A 16,853-nucleotide genomic window follows, 5' to 3' on the forward strand; every position below is an offset into this window, starting at 1 on the left:
ATATATATATATATATATATATATTAGTATTAGAACTATTATTTTTTTAATTTTACTTTGTTGTGTCTAGAATACATATGTAATTAGTATCTATGTACTCAGAATATCTGAAGAAAAAACAATTGGTATTCTTCTGTGCTTTCCTTTAGAATCCATTGCATCCATAGCTACTATATTCAGTGCCTGCCTTAGTACCTTGGCCCATCAATGCTCATAGCATCTCAACAGTGTGTGCTTTGCTGGAGACCCAAAAGGTGCCTTGTGCTGAGGAAGAAGCAGGGTCATTTTCTGGGTGTATTTTCTGTCTCATCTGTTCTGTACCTGCCATTTGGTTGGTGCTTTTTGACCTGTGTCAATCCTGTAACTTTAGATCCTAGACAGTCACAAAGCTTTGTCCAATTTTAGTAGTAAATTGAGCAGGAAATGACAAATGAATAACATTTACAGTAGAGAAAGGCCACTGCCCCCTCACTTTGCATACTCAGTGGCTTACTAGAGCCAGGCAAAACTGACCAGCAGGGGTTGAATTCCCTCTTCCCTTTACTGAGTGGAAGAAATAGATTCCGAAACCTCCACAATACCTTCCAGGTTAAACTCCTGATCTCACACATAACATCAGGCCTTTGTGAGGTACAGGGAGCCAGGCTTAGCTCAGGAGTACAAGGGAGAGAGGCAAGTAAGGAGAGAAGGATTCTGGGTTCTTTGTTTCTCTCCTTGAAGCTTGAACAATTTGCTATCATCTTGGGAGAATTTGGTTATTCTGAGCATGCTCTGAGCTGAGAACTACTTGATTGGAAATCTGTCAGGGCTTCTGCGGCTGCATCTCTTCCTACTCTTGTTTCCTTTCAGATAGCTTTTCAGTAAATTATAACACACATGTCGAAGAAATATGGATGCCACTGCTTAGGCATTATAAACAGTTTTGAGAACTATCACTTTCTCCCTCTAATGACTGTGTAGACAGCTAAAGATGCTGAGATGAAAACACTTACCATGTATCTGCATCTCCAGGCTTTTATGGTGAATTTGCAGGGCTGCTTTCTGTCCTGAATATAGAATGGCTTTGTGAGCCCAGACTAGGAATATAAATGTTTGTAAGAAACAAGATCAATCAATAATAATGTCCTTCCACATCAGATATAGTTTATAAATATGGTAAAAATCATTCTATAAAAGTAATGTACCTATAAATCCTTACAAACAAGGACATTTTCTAGTGATAAATAGATTTCCAGGAGTTTTCATTGTCTCCTGCTCCATTTCCACAAGTAGACAAAGCTTAGGAGAGCAATTTCTAGATCTTTATCTTACAATGCAGTTGTTTTATCAAATCCCAGAATAGTCATTAGCAGGTAAAAGGCACTGGGCCTGAAAGTACATCCAAAGAATTCAGTTTTTCAGTTTACTTATTGCTTTGCCTGTAAAGTCCTCTATGAAGCCGGCTTTCTTTGTCTCCTACTAATTTTTTTCAAGAATATAGCCTCACATGGTCAATAATTTTTTAAGTGTCCAGTCTGATGTATATTATATACACACAGTCATTTGCAAGATCAGAAATGTAAGAAATCAGTTCAATTCATTTCTAAATAGCCAAATGATTTTAATTTCTGTACCCAAATTTCTGTTTCATTACAAAGGCATAGGGTACAATATTAAGTGGAAGTAAAATGTGATATCCCCACACACTTTTATCCATTTGGATAAAAATAAACAGACATGAGTTCTAAGAGTGACAATGAAAAATAAATACTTCTTTAAAATGTTTCTCATTTTATTACTACCCTTCCAAATAAGTCTTTTTTTTCCATCTTTATCTCCTGTTAATAGTTCTTGTGGAGAAACATTTACCCAAATGATGGTATTGCTGAAACCTAGGAATAAAGAACTGTAACTCCTTTTGAAACTATAGGCTCACTGTGTGCTTTTTCTTACTCAGCTGTGTAGCTCTACCCTCCTGGAGCCTTGATACATAGAACAAAGCACAATTGTCCTCAGAATCTATTCTTCAAAGCCATCTAGTCTGCATGTGTTTATGTGAGAAAGAATGAAGAAAACTGGAAGAAATTAATGCCAGGCAACATTTATTAAGTGCCTTATGCACTGTACACCCTCATGCCTCTGGGCTTTTGATATAGTATCTCAAGCAATGCCCACAGCATCCATGAATAGTATTGTTCTTCTCATTTTTTGTAGGAGGTAAAACTATGTCTGTAAGATTGAACAGCCTGTAACTGCAGCATTTATGAGTTCAGAGTAGTACCTTAATCAACTCCCCTTTATTAGCAGAAGCTTTCACACAGATTAATTCAACCTTCACAATAAAGTAGTATTATTCCAATGGTTTCCCACTGGAATAATTCAGGTTGAGGTAACTTATTAGGACCCTATTTGATAAGAGACAGGGTCAGAATTTGAGCCCCATCAAAGTCTGTCTTATCTCATTCTAGCACATGTTGCTACCACCCAGCATTTGACATGCATATTTTAAAAGAGAGTCCGTGCCCAACCTTTTATTGTTATTATTATTACTACTACTAGCCATTTTGAGGGCTTGAACTCAGTGCTTCAAGCTTTGTTCCTCTTGTTTGCTGTGCTGGTTCTCTACCATGTGAATCACACCTCCAGCCCAGCTTTTGCTATTTAATTGAAAATGGAGTCTCACGGGTTTTTCTGCATAGGTTGTCTTAGGACCTCCATCATCAGATCTCAGTCTCCTGGATATCTAGAATTACAAGTGTGAGCTACTGGTGCCTGGCTCCAACTTTGTATTCAATGAGGTGAATATAAAAGTATTTACAGGAAAGCTATGCCCCAGTGGCTCACGCCTGTCATCCTAGCTACTCAGGAGGCTGAGATCTGAGGATCACGGTTCAAAGCTAGCCTGGACAGGAAAGTCCGTGAGACTCTTATCTCCAATAAACCATTCAGAAAACTGGAAGTGGCGCTGTGGCTCAAGTGGTAGCACACTAGCCTTGAGCAGAAGAGCTGAGGGACAATGCCCAGGCCCAGAGTTCAAGCCCCCCCCCCCACCAAAACAACAACACAGTATTTACCGGACCAAGAGATACAATTTGGAGATTGGCTAATAAGGAAGATAGTTGGGTTTACTTTTTCACAGATAGTGTTATAGAAAAGGGATTCTATCACTGCTCTATGAGGAACAGAAGGATTTTCCCAGGTTGATACAAGTGGAATTTTGTATCAAGTGCAATACTAACAGCTACAAGTAATGGAAAAGTCCAGTACAGGGACTTAAATAGGAATTTGGTCTTCTCACATAACAAGAAGCCTAGGAGGGAGAGGTTTCAGATGCTGGTTTAGGTGCCCCAAAATGCTAGAACCCAAACTCTTTCTCTCCCCATTCCTTCACCCTTGCTCTTCCATCACAATGTATCACAAAGGCAGGAATCAAAGGCAGAAAAACCACACCAGTCACATTGCAGAGAAGCAAACACTTTTCCAGCCACTCCAGCACCCAGCAGACGAATCCAGATCCCATTGTTCAGCTATGGCTGCCCAGCAGTGACCCTGGTGAAGCAAGTGCTTACCTGGACACATTGCTTCCTCAGCAGAAGTGTGTCTTAGAAAGATGGAGTAGTGCAAGAATTCTTTCCTTGACACTCTTCATTCTTTCTACCTCAACCCCAGTCCAGTAAGTCCTTTAGGGTAAGTAGTATCAATAACAATCAGAGCATCTAAGTCACTATTGGGGGTGTATTTATTTTTTAAGTCTTATTTGTTCATATTTCTTGTATGTATTAGAGATAGTAAAAGGTTTCATCATGACACTCATATGCAAATGATTTCCTGTAATCATAGTCACCATCCCTATTACTCTTTCTTTCTTTCTTTTTTTTTTCTTTGTCGGTCATGGGGCCTGAACTCTGGGCGCTGCCCCTCAGCTCTTCAGCTCTTCACCTCAAGGCTAGCGTTCTACCACTTGAGCCACAGTGCCACTTGCGGCTTTTTCTGCTTATGTGGTGCTGAGGATTCGAACCCAGGCCCTCATGCATGCAAGGCAAGCCCTCTACCGCTGAGCCACCTTCCCAGCCCCCCTATTACTCTTTTTAATTCCGTTTCTTTTATGTAATGCATTAAGTAAATGATTGCTTAATTAATTAATAAGGTGAGGAAACTAGAGAGATAACAGTTGGTGAAGATGTTTGACTGCCCATGGAAGGGGTGGATGCTATTGGTACCAGAGTACAAATTGTGTGGCTTGATGGGTCAACCTCAGACAATTGTTCTCAGGAAGATGGTGACTCTAGGTTTTGGGGCCTGTCACTCTGAAAAGAACCCTATGTAGCCTTGTGTGATTGTAGCTCCATAGATTCCTTCTTTCTCTCTGCAGAACCAGCTCTCCCAGGCACTGAATGGATTGTCCGACAGGGCCAAAGAAGCCAAGGAGTTTCTGGTGCAGCTTCGCAACATGGTGCAGCAGATCCAGGTACAGACAGCACCTGAGATGGACAGAAACAAACCCAACCAGCTGGTGCCTAACGGGGTAGTGGGAGAAGGGGACTTGTTTTGTTTTTTTTCTCCTTTATTTCTCCTTTATTTTTTCTCCTTTATTTTCTTCTTTATATTCTCCTATATTTCAAGAAATTTCCTGTTGATTAATTTCTACTCTACTAAAATGAGTTTTAGGCCCCAGGCCCAACTCCAGAGTTTCCATATGTCAGGTCCAGTCAACACACTAAATAAACAGATGAGTAGTGGTGAGATTTATTTCATGGTTTGGGAAGAGGCATCTATAGCATACAGACATGAGCTCTTGGTTTAAATAAAGAAAAATAGGGCAAGGGTATAACTTTTTATTCATTATTTTTTTATCAATTTTATAAATGTATAATTAGTTAACGGTCAAACTGTAACCTGGTTGATCATTTTTAAGGGGTTCTCCAGCTGTTATTGCTCTCCTCAGTTGAAGGGAGTGATTTTGTTATGTTAAGCAAATTATTGTGGGTTGTCTAGTCTGCCATGCTCAGGCTCTGCTATTCCTTTCATTGTAAAGATGCTATCAACCACTCTTGTCCTTCCTGGATTCCAGGGTAGTTGCAAAGTAACTACAGAAAGAATGCCTCAAAAGAATACAGATACAAAATGGAGACAGAGATGCCAAGCTTTTGTCCTGCTTTTAGTTATTTCATAGGCCCAAGTAAGGAGTCAGCACTTTTTAGCAAAAATATTTTCTATGTACCTATTATATGATCTCTTCTATCCATGCACACACACACACACACACACACACACACACACACACACACACACACACACACCATCTCAGATATCCTGGAGATGGTTGACTTTGGCCAGCAAGCCAAAAGCACAGCCTCATTTTTCAAGTGGTACCTGTCTTCCACACTCAGGATCCTTGTACTCTACTACTGTGTATTTAGAAAGAAGCTTATCTCCTTTGTGAATATTATTTAGTTTTTACAGCTCTATAGATTTCTCAAACCCCTTGTAATGATTTTTATCTTATTTAACATTAACAGGTCACATTTTCTCTTTTGCTTCCCTTCTCTTACACTTTTCTTCCTTCTTTCTTCCCCTTTCTTCCTGTCCCATAGTAATGCTTCTCCTCTACTTAGGTATTTGGATATCACCCAGCTATGTAGCAACAGTCGTTTCAGATTGCTTTATCTGGACACAATGACCAGCCAGTCAGCCAGCATTTGAGAAGCCATAAATTCTCCACTATAGCTAAGAGGGGGAAACCATAAAATTCATGGGACACTAAGATAATGACCCTCTGTACTGTTTACCATTCTTGGGTTTTGAGTTTGACTCAGAGAAATAACCTTAGCTCTGGCCTCCAGTAAATGGTCTTTCTGATTTGATATTTAACCCACGTCGAAGCAGAAATGGATTTTTAAATGTAAGCCAGCCTTTGAAAGCATTATACACTGATTTCTATGCCTTTCTTTTGGCATGCATGTCCATGTTAAGACTTTTGATTCTCTAACAGCCTAACAGATTTGTACACTTCCTTCTGTGTTTCTGAAGCAGCGGAGTTTATCAATCAGTCCTTTCTTTGCTTTTGCTGGCATAAACTGTGCAGCTCCAGGCTTGCCTGAGCCTTGCCTCTCCATCTCAGTAAAGCATTCTTTCTGCAAGAAAATAGTAGAGAGGCTTTCAAGGGGAAGGCTCCCTCCCACCACCCACCACCTTTACCCTACTGGGCCACAGAGACCTCTTAAATGTTTCCCAAGAGCCTTTCCTAACAACTCAAAAATGCTTGCCATGAAAGCCAGAATTAGCATCTATAAGAGCCATTGCTCAAGCAATTACTAGTGCCTTGTACACAGATCTGCATATTTGAAAAAAATGTCAAATAAAGATCTGTGGACCATTATATAAAGAGCTACAGTTTTTTATGACTTTGGGTATAAAATTTGATAGACCAAATTGTTCTTTTATTGCCAGTCACCCCCAGATTTATAGTTTACTCAATTGGGTGCTGTTTTTTAAGTGCTGGTGTCAGTGTATTTAGCTATAAATTGCATGGGGTTTTATTTTTAAGATTATGATTTAAGAATCAAAATCTCATATATAACTTATTTAAAAGATTATCTCTAATAAATGTCTGTAATTTGTTGAGAGAATTGCTTGAAGAAAGATATATATGGATTTAAGTCAAGTTAAAAATTTATAGCCCGCATTTAATTCAAACATAATGGGGAAGCTAATTTACTTTCCCCTAGAAGCTATTGCTTTGTAGCTGAATTCTACAACATAGTAAGGCCTGCTACAGACATTCATTATTCTGTACTATTGCTATTCCTAGTGAGAGTCAAAAGTAGTTTGACTCATTATTCTTATACCTTTGGCATTTCCACTGTGATTGGATTACTGTTTAATATCAAAGGTCACTGCCATCCTTTTTCTATTTCCTTCCATTGAAGGATTGTTTCTCCTATACTCACTCCTCCTGAAGATCATTTTTTACCTGTGTTCACTCTGGACTCTAGAACATTATTGCATTCACCATAACTCATACTGCAGAGGTAGTTTTCCTTTGACAAAACTGAATTTAAAGAATACATACTTCTCTTTTCCTATCTACATTTAAAGCAAAACACTACCACTGTAGAATACAACTTATCCAGTTACTTTAAAAACACAATGTGTTTTGAGAACAGAGTTCCTTTCTGTCCATCCCCTTCAGTAGTTTGGTCAGGGGAGCCCTGGTTTCTCTAACTACCCCAACTTTCCCAAAACTTTGTGTCTGACAAATATTCTTTGTCACATAGGAGAACAGTGTGGAGTTTGAGGCTTGTCTGGTGGCTCAGTGTGACGCCCTCATTGATGCCCTCAATCGAAGAAAGGCTCAGCTGCTGGCCCGTGTCAACAAAGAGCATGAACACAAGCTGAAGGTGAGTGTGACCATGGGGACAGCAGAAAGTTGATGAACCAGCAGATGACAGGCTGGCAGAATTCCCTGCCCTGGGTCGGAGGATACAGTCTAGTCTCCATGGCCATGTGGCATGTCCAGAAAGGAGCAGACACATCCTTCATTCACTCCTTCATTTTCCTATCCAGTGGGCCAGAATACACTCTGGGTGCAGAGCAATGAGACAGTAAATCAAAACCTCTGTGTTCATGTGGCTTATAGTCAGTGAGAAGAGATAAACAGTAAGCAAGGTAAATGAGTTGTATAGTATGTTTGTAAAACATGCTGAGCATTAAATGCAGATAAAGAGATGGTGAACATAAGGGAAGAGATTTGAAATTTTAGCTGTGGTGGCCAAGTGGACACATAGAGGCAAAATGTATTTCTGGATAGGGAAATATATAGGGTCTCTACTTGCTTAACTTCTAAGTTGAACTTTGCAGTTGAATAGACATATAGACTGTTCTTACTACAAATGAAATTGATTGCTTATAACTCTAGAGTCCAATTGGCAGGGCTGGTCATTCTGGAGACATCTGATGTCTTGTCTGTTTCCGCTGGAGTTAGGCAATGAGCTGTGAGAGGCAGGGCTGGTAGATTGAAAAAGAGGATCAGAAAGGAAACCAGCAGTGGGCAGTCACATGCCCATGTCTCAGGGAGTGTCTAGTGAGGTACAGGGTACTCGGTGGGCCTGCTTTTAGGGTGGAATAAGAAGTAGGGTCTGACCAAAGACTCCGCTGGTCAGAAAGTTTGTATTAGGAAGTTTGATAGGAACGCTGAGTAGCTGCAACCTCAGAGAAGCTAGTGTGTAGTCAGTGGCTCAATAGTGGTTGATGGCTCCTTTCAGGTATGAAGCAGGCTCTTGTCCTTGGAGAACAGTAGAACTCCTTTCTAAAGAATAGGGTTCTAGTTTGCAAACCAAAAAGAGCTTTAAGACTGTAGATAAAGATAAACACAGCTCACAAAATTTGGGGCTAAAAGCTGATGCGAGAGACTCTTTGAGCAGGGCCTCTACCTAATTTATATTTACCAGAAATAAGACAAGTAACTAACCTGGGCATGAGACTTGGGCAAAGGATGTTGCAAGACTGACAATGCTGAGCCCTGAGCAGCAGAGCTGCCAATCATTAGTATGTGTCTCACCCTCATACTAGGACTCAGAGCCCCAAAAAACTCTGGTTTGAAGACAGAGACAGCCAGTATAATTAAGAAAGAAAGAAAGAAAGAAGGAAGGAAGGAAGGAAGGAAGGAAGGAAGGAAGGAAGGAAAGGAAGGAAGGAAGGAAGGAAGGAAGAAAGAAAGAACACATTTTTAACCAGGCACCAGAGGCTCATACCTGTAATCCTAGCTACCCAGGAAGTCAAGATTTGAGGATCACAGTTCAAAGCCAGCCTGAGCAGGAAAGTCCATGAGAGACTCTTATTCTAATTAACCAGCAAACAGCCAGAAGTAGAGCTGTGGCTCAAGTGGTAGAACCCAAAAGCTCAGGAATGGCACTCAGAACCTGACATCAAGCCATAGGAATGACGTGGGGCCGGGCCGGAGTAGCAGAGAGGCTGGAAGGGAAGGAACAAGAACAGGAACACCTTTCTTTCCCTAGGAAAGCCTCATGGTTCCCTCCAAGGGTGAACAAAGCCCCAATGTAGCTCCTTCACTTGGGTTCCTCTACCCTCCCTTACCTGTAGCTCCTCAAAACCCATTTAATGTTTGCAAACCTGCTATTTCCTTCCCCAGAGAAATATAGGAAGATAAAGCTCTCTCTCCCCTACCTTTGTGAGTTGTCTGGCTGTCAACTCTGGGGGAACCTGTGGAATTGAGGCAGACAGGAGGCTAAATGAATAGCAGGGTCCATGCAAGCCAGAAAGGGCTCATGAGGGCTGAACCTTACAATGAAGTTTGCTACCTGACCTCCTTTAGTGCTTACAGTGTCATGCTTCCTTGGCTGCCCATGAGGTAAGCACTAGCACAATTTTATCAAGGAGACAGAAGATTCCTAAATAAATAAAACTGTGCATCTTAAAATCAAAATGAACTGTAAGTTTGTAAAGAAAAGTACCCAGAGTGCTCATGTTCAAAGAACTCTATCCTATTGGTTTGGGCAGCAAACAAAAGCAATCCTTTAGCTCCTTCCAGAGTGGTAATTAATGTTTCCTGGTGGTAAGTCTAACTAGAAGACCCTTTTAGATTCATTTTAGGATGAACTTGATCTCCTATAGGAGAGCACACCAGCCTCAGCCACATGGGTCCTTCATAAAGCTGATGGAATAATAAGAACTAGAGTTTTCCTAGTGAAACACTTCTTGTGGCCTGAGCATTTGTAAGCTACAAGGTGCCAGTGATGGAGAGTATTACCTACATTGCTTTGTCCAGTTCATCAGTTTCTAGGCCTCTGGTTCCTAATGTCTCCAATCAAGTTATTTGGTTTTGAAGGGCCAAAGAACTGTGATTCAAGGTAACTTGTACTGATTCCTAAAATGTAGTAGAAACTGAGAAATGTTGTAACAGTATTGTTTTTGCCTAGATAGTTCTGAAAGTTTTGTTTAGTGGATAGCTAGCTAATAGATTTAGCTGCAACAATCTGGAAAATGATTCTACTCCAAAATATTTTCATCCAAGATACTTAGGTTAGATCTGAACTACCTTGTATGTGAATTAAAGTTTGTGAATGTTACAGCATATGATTCTGATGTTGCCTTGAGACCAACACAAATGAGCATTCTTGGTCCCCAAGTCCTTCCTTTAATCATTTAATAGCTGAAATTTAGAGACATTTTCTTTTCAAAAAAATTGCAATTTTATTGTCAAGGTGATATATAGAAGGGTTACAGTTATAGAAGTAAGGTAATGAGTACATTTCTTGTTTAACTTGTTACCCCTTCCCTCATTTTTCTCCCTCTTTCCTTCCCTCCAACCGCCCCTCCCCCCCAGACATTTTCTTTGAGACAACTCTATATGAATTGTGCTATAAGGATCAGCTGAATCACTCCTATTATAGAGATAAATAAGGAATAGCACCAAGATATTATGAACTGGTATAAGGAAAAAGAATTTGTGTGCTGGGAACTTGGCTACAGAGCCCAAAATCAGCACTGCACTGCTGATAGCAGGTAGAAGTACAATGCAGAGATTGTGAATCCTCTCAGCCTTTCCCTTTCCTTCATTAAATCTAATGCACACCTCAATCCTCAACAGAAACATAGGGAAAGAAGGGGCACTTAATTGACTCAGTGGAAGAAGCAAACCACACCTACAAATGACTGCAGCACAGGTAAAGATCTAGCTTCCAGGTGAGGACAGAATTACTTATAGTTACAGATTCTCTAATGCAAGAGTTATTAGTATCCCAGACTGTAAGAAACATGAGTTACCACCACCTTCCTGCCTGCAATGATTTGGGCAGAGGTTTCAGGAAAGAAGACAGTATTTAGCACAGATTGTATTATATTACTCCATCCAGTTAGTCCTGAGGGATGGATAGGCGTTTCCTGTTTCCATCTTCTGCTCTAACATCAGTTAAAAAAAAAAACTGTCATCAAACCAGGCACTGGTGGCTCATACTTGTAATCCTGGTTACTTAGGAGGCTGAGATTTGAGGATGGCAGTTCAAAGCCAGCCCAGGCAGTAAACGCCATGAGACTCTTATCTCCAATTAACCACCAGAAAACTGGAACTGGCACTGTGGCTCAAGTGGTGGAGCATTAGCCTTGAGCTAAGAGCTGAGGAACAGTGCCCAGAGTTCAAGCCCCATGACCGACAAAAAAAAAAAAAAATTGTCATCATTGCTGCATGCCAGTACCCTTCAGAAATAGCGTTTTCTTATAGCAATTTCTAAAATACCTTCTGAATCACATTGCACTGTGTTAAATAAAACCAGATATCTTTGGAAAATGAACTGGACATCTGGAATTTTCTCTGCTAAATAATAGGGCAACCTTTAAATATCTATACATAAAATTTTTAACTTTTTCCTCAGTGGAAATCTCTTTTACAAAACATTGCAAACATTATCTGGCACTATAATACAGAGCACGGTGAATGGTTTGTAATAAATCACATGATGAATGTAGTGACACTACAGCTTTTCTATAATGGAGGTGGGGGCGGGGCAGTGAAAGGCAACTGCAATCTGGAAGAAAGAGGGAATCAAAGATTGAGAAAGCATAATGGATCCATGTCAGAGAATGGCGAAGGTCGTGAAAAGTCCCCAGTTGTCCTGGCTTACTGCTACCTGTGCAGAATGGAACCATGTAAAAATCAATTATGACATCGATGCATAGGTAGTTGCACGAGAGTGGCGTTAATACAAGCTGAAACTGGCTTCTTTCCCTCCCTCCAGACTTACTCCTGGGGAACCTCTCTGCAGGGCACATTGATGCCTTGGGAATGCAAAGCAGAGAACCTGCCAATCCCCATTTCACCCTGCCCAGGCTAGAGCTCCTGCCCTAGACCTCAAAGAGAGCAGAAGCAGAGACAGGTGGCTGGTTGTTCCCTATCGCAGCAAAGCTGCTCTGTCTTCTGTCTGATGTGATTGGTTTCTCTTCTTTTTTCAGACAATTGTATCTGTCACTGCTTCTAAAAGCAGCCCTCAATAATGTGGCTGCTGCCTGACTACTGATACAGGCCACAGTGGCTCCCTCCTTCTTCTTTTGTCCCTGTCTTTTTTCCTTTCTTGTCACTTTTGTTGCTACTGAGAGTTGTGAGAAAAGACTGGCCTGTTACAAACATCCTTGCCAAGCACAGTACTTCTTTCTGTCTTTGTTGCCTCAGCCACTCTGTACTGCTGCTGATCTTGAGTTCTTCCGCTTCTCTTTGGCTCAGTCTTCTGTGGCTGCTCTTGGCTGACAAAGAGAGGAGTTGTATGTATGTTTTTCTGGCAACTCTCCTTGAGCAATTGAAAAGACACAGGATGCTGGAAAGTGAGTGTACATTTCCAGTCTTAGTAAACTGATCGTGACACTCTGAGAGTCCAGATGTGGTTGGGCGGGGCCAGATGTTGCTGAATGAGAGAAAACTCCAGATCCCATGTCATAGAAACTAGGGTGCAAAGTTATACCTTGTTGTTTACCAGGTTGGACATGTCTAATGGCTTAGTTTTTTGTTTTTTGGGGTTTTTTTTCAGCTATGTATAAAATACTAGAATTAGTGTTCTCACTTCCTGGGGCACTGTAAAGTACTTAGCATAGTACTCATTAAATATTAGCTATTATTGTTACCATTGAGAGAGAAGACTGAAGATATGTTTTTCAATATACTGAAGAAAGATTTCTAGGGACTTGTAATAACATAGAATTAACTCATACACTGGTGTTATTATCTCCAAACCTTTGATTAAGCTATAAAATAGTTTAGAAGTTTGAAAAGCTATTATGCAAAAAGATTTTGAGACATGTGCAGATGTGGTCAAATTTTAGGAATCCTATTTGAAATTTAAATTATAGTCAGTGCCATCCTGTGGTTGAAAAATGCTGCATGTCACAAGTCCCTTCCAAAAACATGAGGAGATAAAGCAAATGTCAGAAAGCTGCTGGAGAGGAAAAATATTTCTTCTTGCTCATATTTGGAATTAGTTGAATGACATGCTGATAATCACAAAAATACGCACCTGGAGCAACTTAAAACCTTCAGCTGCCCATCAGCAGAAGTTGCTAGGTACCAACCCTAATTTAACTACCATTATGACTGATTAAAGACCATCATTAATGAGTCTGACAAATTCTGGGATCTTCTGCTTTCCACCATGTAGGAACAAAGGTCACAAAGTCCAGGTAGAGACAGTGCCTAGAGTTTCTATGGAATAACTAGGGAGCTACCAGACACAGCTCGGGCTCTCACACATTAAGGGCACACCCTTGAAAATCCCCAACCCACTCTGGCAATACCAATGAATGACAGACAGCCTCAGACTCTTTGCCTACACCTAGATATGAGTGACACTTTGTACATCTAGGAGGTACCAAACTTATACTTTGAAGATGATGAAATATTATTCTGTACCTTATTACCTCTTGCATCCTACAAAACACCATATAGTATCACTTCAGTTGCTGCCAACTCTCAGTGATAGATGTTCTCTCGTGGGTGGGACTTCACCAAACTGCTTCTCTCCCCATTACCTTGCATTTCTTCCTTACCTTCTCTGTACAAAGATATAATTTCTATATACAAAACTCCATGCTTTGTATATTTCATTCAGTGCTTGCTGAGAAGACTTGTAATTTTACTGCTAAAATCTCAAGACTTCTTTAAAACAAGTACCTGTTTTGTTTATTTAATAGGCCTGCATGATCTTCTTCTTGAGTAACAACTCAAAGCTCCAAGCTTGTCTTTGAAAGTATCAGTTGCCTGGGTAGGTAAATGAAAACACTTACACAGAGGGAGATAAACAGAGAATGAGGAAGAAAATATTTGCTTGGAACTCTGTGGGAGAATAGTGATATATAAGAAACTAAATTACCTTTTTTTAGAGTCCTCTAAAGTAGATAATACTCTACTCAAGGAAAAAAAATTAAGAAAGTTCTTTATTTTACAAATAATCCATAGCCAAAGCACTTCACCCTTAATTCACATGAGTCACTATTTAGCATTAATTGTTTATCATGCTTCAGAACCTGGTGGGACACATAGAAATTCCACTGCCTGGCACTGGTGGTTCTTTGTAATCCTCGCTACTCAGGATCATGGCTTGAAGTCAGCCTGGGCAGAAAAGTCCTTGGGACTCTTATCTTCAATTTACTAACCAAAATCCAGAAGTGGTAGTAGTAGAGCACCAGCCTTGAGTGAAAAAACTAAGGGAAAGCACCCTGGCCCTGAGCTCAAGCCCTAGTACCAGCCTCCCCTCCCCCTGCAAAAAAAAATTCCCCCACCAACCACCATCTACCAACAAAACTTATAGGGAACAAATCCTTCAAATTTGCGTCTTTATGTGTGCCTTAAACATAAACAAGCAAACAACAAAGGATTACCCTTTTCATTGGAGAGAAAACTTTTTTTTTTTTTTTTGGCTGATCATGGGACCTGAACTCTGGGCCTGGGCGCTGTCCCTCAGCTCTTCAGCTCAAGGCCAGCGCCCTACCACTTGAGCCACAGCGCCACTTCCAGCTTTTTCTGCTTATGTGGTGCTGAGGAATCGAACCCAGGGGCTCATGCATGCGAGGCAAGCGCTCTACCACTGAGCCACCTTCCCAGCCTCAGAGAGAAAACATTTTAAACTGTGATTGAAAGGCACTATATTTAGGAAAGAATTTTTTGAAATAGGAGAGAAAGGGTGAACATTTATTTAGACTAACCATTTATAACTCTTAAACCTCCACATCCCATGATGAGAAAAAGAATAAAGAAAGGAAAATATTGAAGAGCCCCATGTGAAATGAAGAGGTGAATGGAGATGGGAGAAAGTTGTCAAGGCCAAAGTTGTATAAAGTAGTGAAATTCCTCCTAGTCAATGGTTAGATAACACTAGCTGACTGAAGGAAGGAGTCTGGCTTGTCAGTGATGGGAATGTGGTTGTCAACAGGCAGAAGAAACCTACATTTGTATTGAACAAGCTCTCCTGACTCACTTTGTGCTGCTGAGAAAGTCTGAGAATTCAAAGGATGGACAACAGTCCATTTTCAGACTCTCCTTTTCCAAATAGATGTCTATGTCATATCCTGACTCAAGAATAGACCTTTTTAAATTTGCCACTTAACAAAATGGGGCACATGCCATCCAGAAAAGATGGCTGCTCTACTGATAAATTTTTGAAAGCTTTCCTTGAAATATGAACTACTTCCGTGGGAACTAGCTTAGGCTCCAGTAGCCATGATAGCAGGAAGTCTGTCCTTGGTTGTGTCATTCCTGTGACTTGAGCAGTTCCTAACAAAAGGAGCTCTTGAGTTGTGCCAGCTGCAAACATGGAGCCAAGGGGTTCTCTGGGGCTCCAGAGCCAAAGCACATAAATGTGTAATTCAAAGAATAAAAATGGCATGGTCTTACTTCTGATTTCCATAGAAACACGAGTACAAAAATAAGCAGTAATAAAAAGTGAGTGTGAATAATACAGGTTGCAGAAGGTAGCTTGTAAATAGCTGATAAAAGTCTCTCAATCAGAAGAAAAAGATATTTCAACTCTTTAAAAGACCTAATTATCTGGCTGATTTCTATAAGGTGAGAAATCTTGCTCAATTAATTCAAAAACTGGAAATCAACTACAGTGCACCCCAAAAATATGGTTCTGAGAACCCTTTCGTTTAATTTTCAGCCCTGAGTTTTATCACAGACTATTATGACTCTTACCAAATGGCTGATTAAAATGTAAAACAGCAGAGTAAAATCTATCCTAGCAACAGTGGCAGTTGAGAGACAGAACTGGGAAGACATTGAGTTCTTCCCAGTAGCCAAGGCCTAGAATAGAGGAGCCAATGGCAAGTGCCTGATGGAACTCACTGTCAGCAAAGAAGGTTCTCAAGACTAGGCAGAGAGCCCCAATACTCAGAAAGCAACATCTCCCCTACCCCCAGCCCTGTTCGACAAAAAAGTTTATAGATGAGTGATGTTCTTATTTCAGTACATGGATGGCATTAGATTATTATGGAGCTGAGCATTTAGAAACTAAACACAATTCATTCTGTTTTGTTCCAAAAGCAGATTCTCTTTGGGTGACTGTATTCAGATCCAGTCTGGGCTTGTTGTTTGGGCTTGGGGGACCAATAGTAACAGGGCTAATGCTATTAGGACACTAAAGTTGTCACTGCCACAGGGATGTACTGCCTACTAAAATATAAGATCAAACTAATGGCTCATGCAGCAGGAAGAAGTAATGAATTACTTATTGGTCACATATCTTGCATTTCTAAGCTTTACTTGTAGAACAAGTTTAGAACTTTCTCCCCAAGAAGCAGATGCCTAACCTTCCTCTTTATTTGGTGGGAAAATTAAATTAACTTGTAATTTCTTGAGCTCAGAACAAAACATGGTGATGGTGATTGTCAGAAATATAAAAAAATACTAGATGTAATCATTTATCAGTGATTCTTTTTTATTTGGCCTTACTAGAGTTTGAACTCAGCTTCAAGCTTGCTAAGCAGGCATTCTACCACTGGAGCCAACCCTTAGCCCCATTTAATTATTTGTGATAGAGTCTCAAGTTTTTCCCCCGGGTCAGCCTTTTACAGTGGTTCTACCACCTAAACCTCCTATGAAGCTGGTACCATAGGCACACACCATGTCCAGTTTATTTGTGGACATGAGGTCTTGCTAATTTTAATAGCTTCAACCTTTAACAGATATTCCTCTTATCTCTACTTCCCAAATAGCGGGGGTTACAAGCATTTTATGAGCCAAACTAAACCAGTGAATTTTAGTTGTTTTGTGTGTGTGTGTGTGTGTGTGTGTGTGTGTGTGTGTGTGTGTGTGTGTGTGCCAGTCCTGGGGGCTAGAACTAAGGGCCTGGGTGCTGTCCCTGGCAGACTTCGAACCA

At 40.5% G+C, this 16,853-nt stretch overlaps 1 protein-coding gene across 3 annotated transcripts in view; it reads left to right on the forward strand.

Annotated features, from left to right (window-relative positions):
• The window catches only part of Trim9 (tripartite motif containing 9), a 113,579-nt gene that overhangs the window by 55,884 nt on the left and 40,842 nt on the right, over nucleotides 1-16,853 (forward strand). For all 3 annotated transcript variants that reach the window (XM_013012249.1, XM_013012251.1, XM_013012250.1), the window contains exons 2-3: nucleotides 4,352-4,447; nucleotides 7,257-7,379. In XM_013012249.1, coding sequence (XP_012867703.1) covers nucleotides 4,352-4,447; nucleotides 7,257-7,379 — 219 coding nt within the window. The remainder of the gene's footprint in view (nucleotides 1-4,351; nucleotides 4,448-7,256; nucleotides 7,380-16,853) is intronic.

The sequence above is a fragment of the Dipodomys ordii genome, unplaced genomic scaffold (assembly GCF_000151885.1).
Source record: "Dipodomys ordii isolate 6190 unplaced genomic scaffold, Dord_2.0 Scaffold16, whole genome shotgun sequence".
NCBI classification, from domain to species: domain Eukaryota; kingdom Metazoa; phylum Chordata; class Mammalia; order Rodentia; family Heteromyidae; genus Dipodomys; species Dipodomys ordii.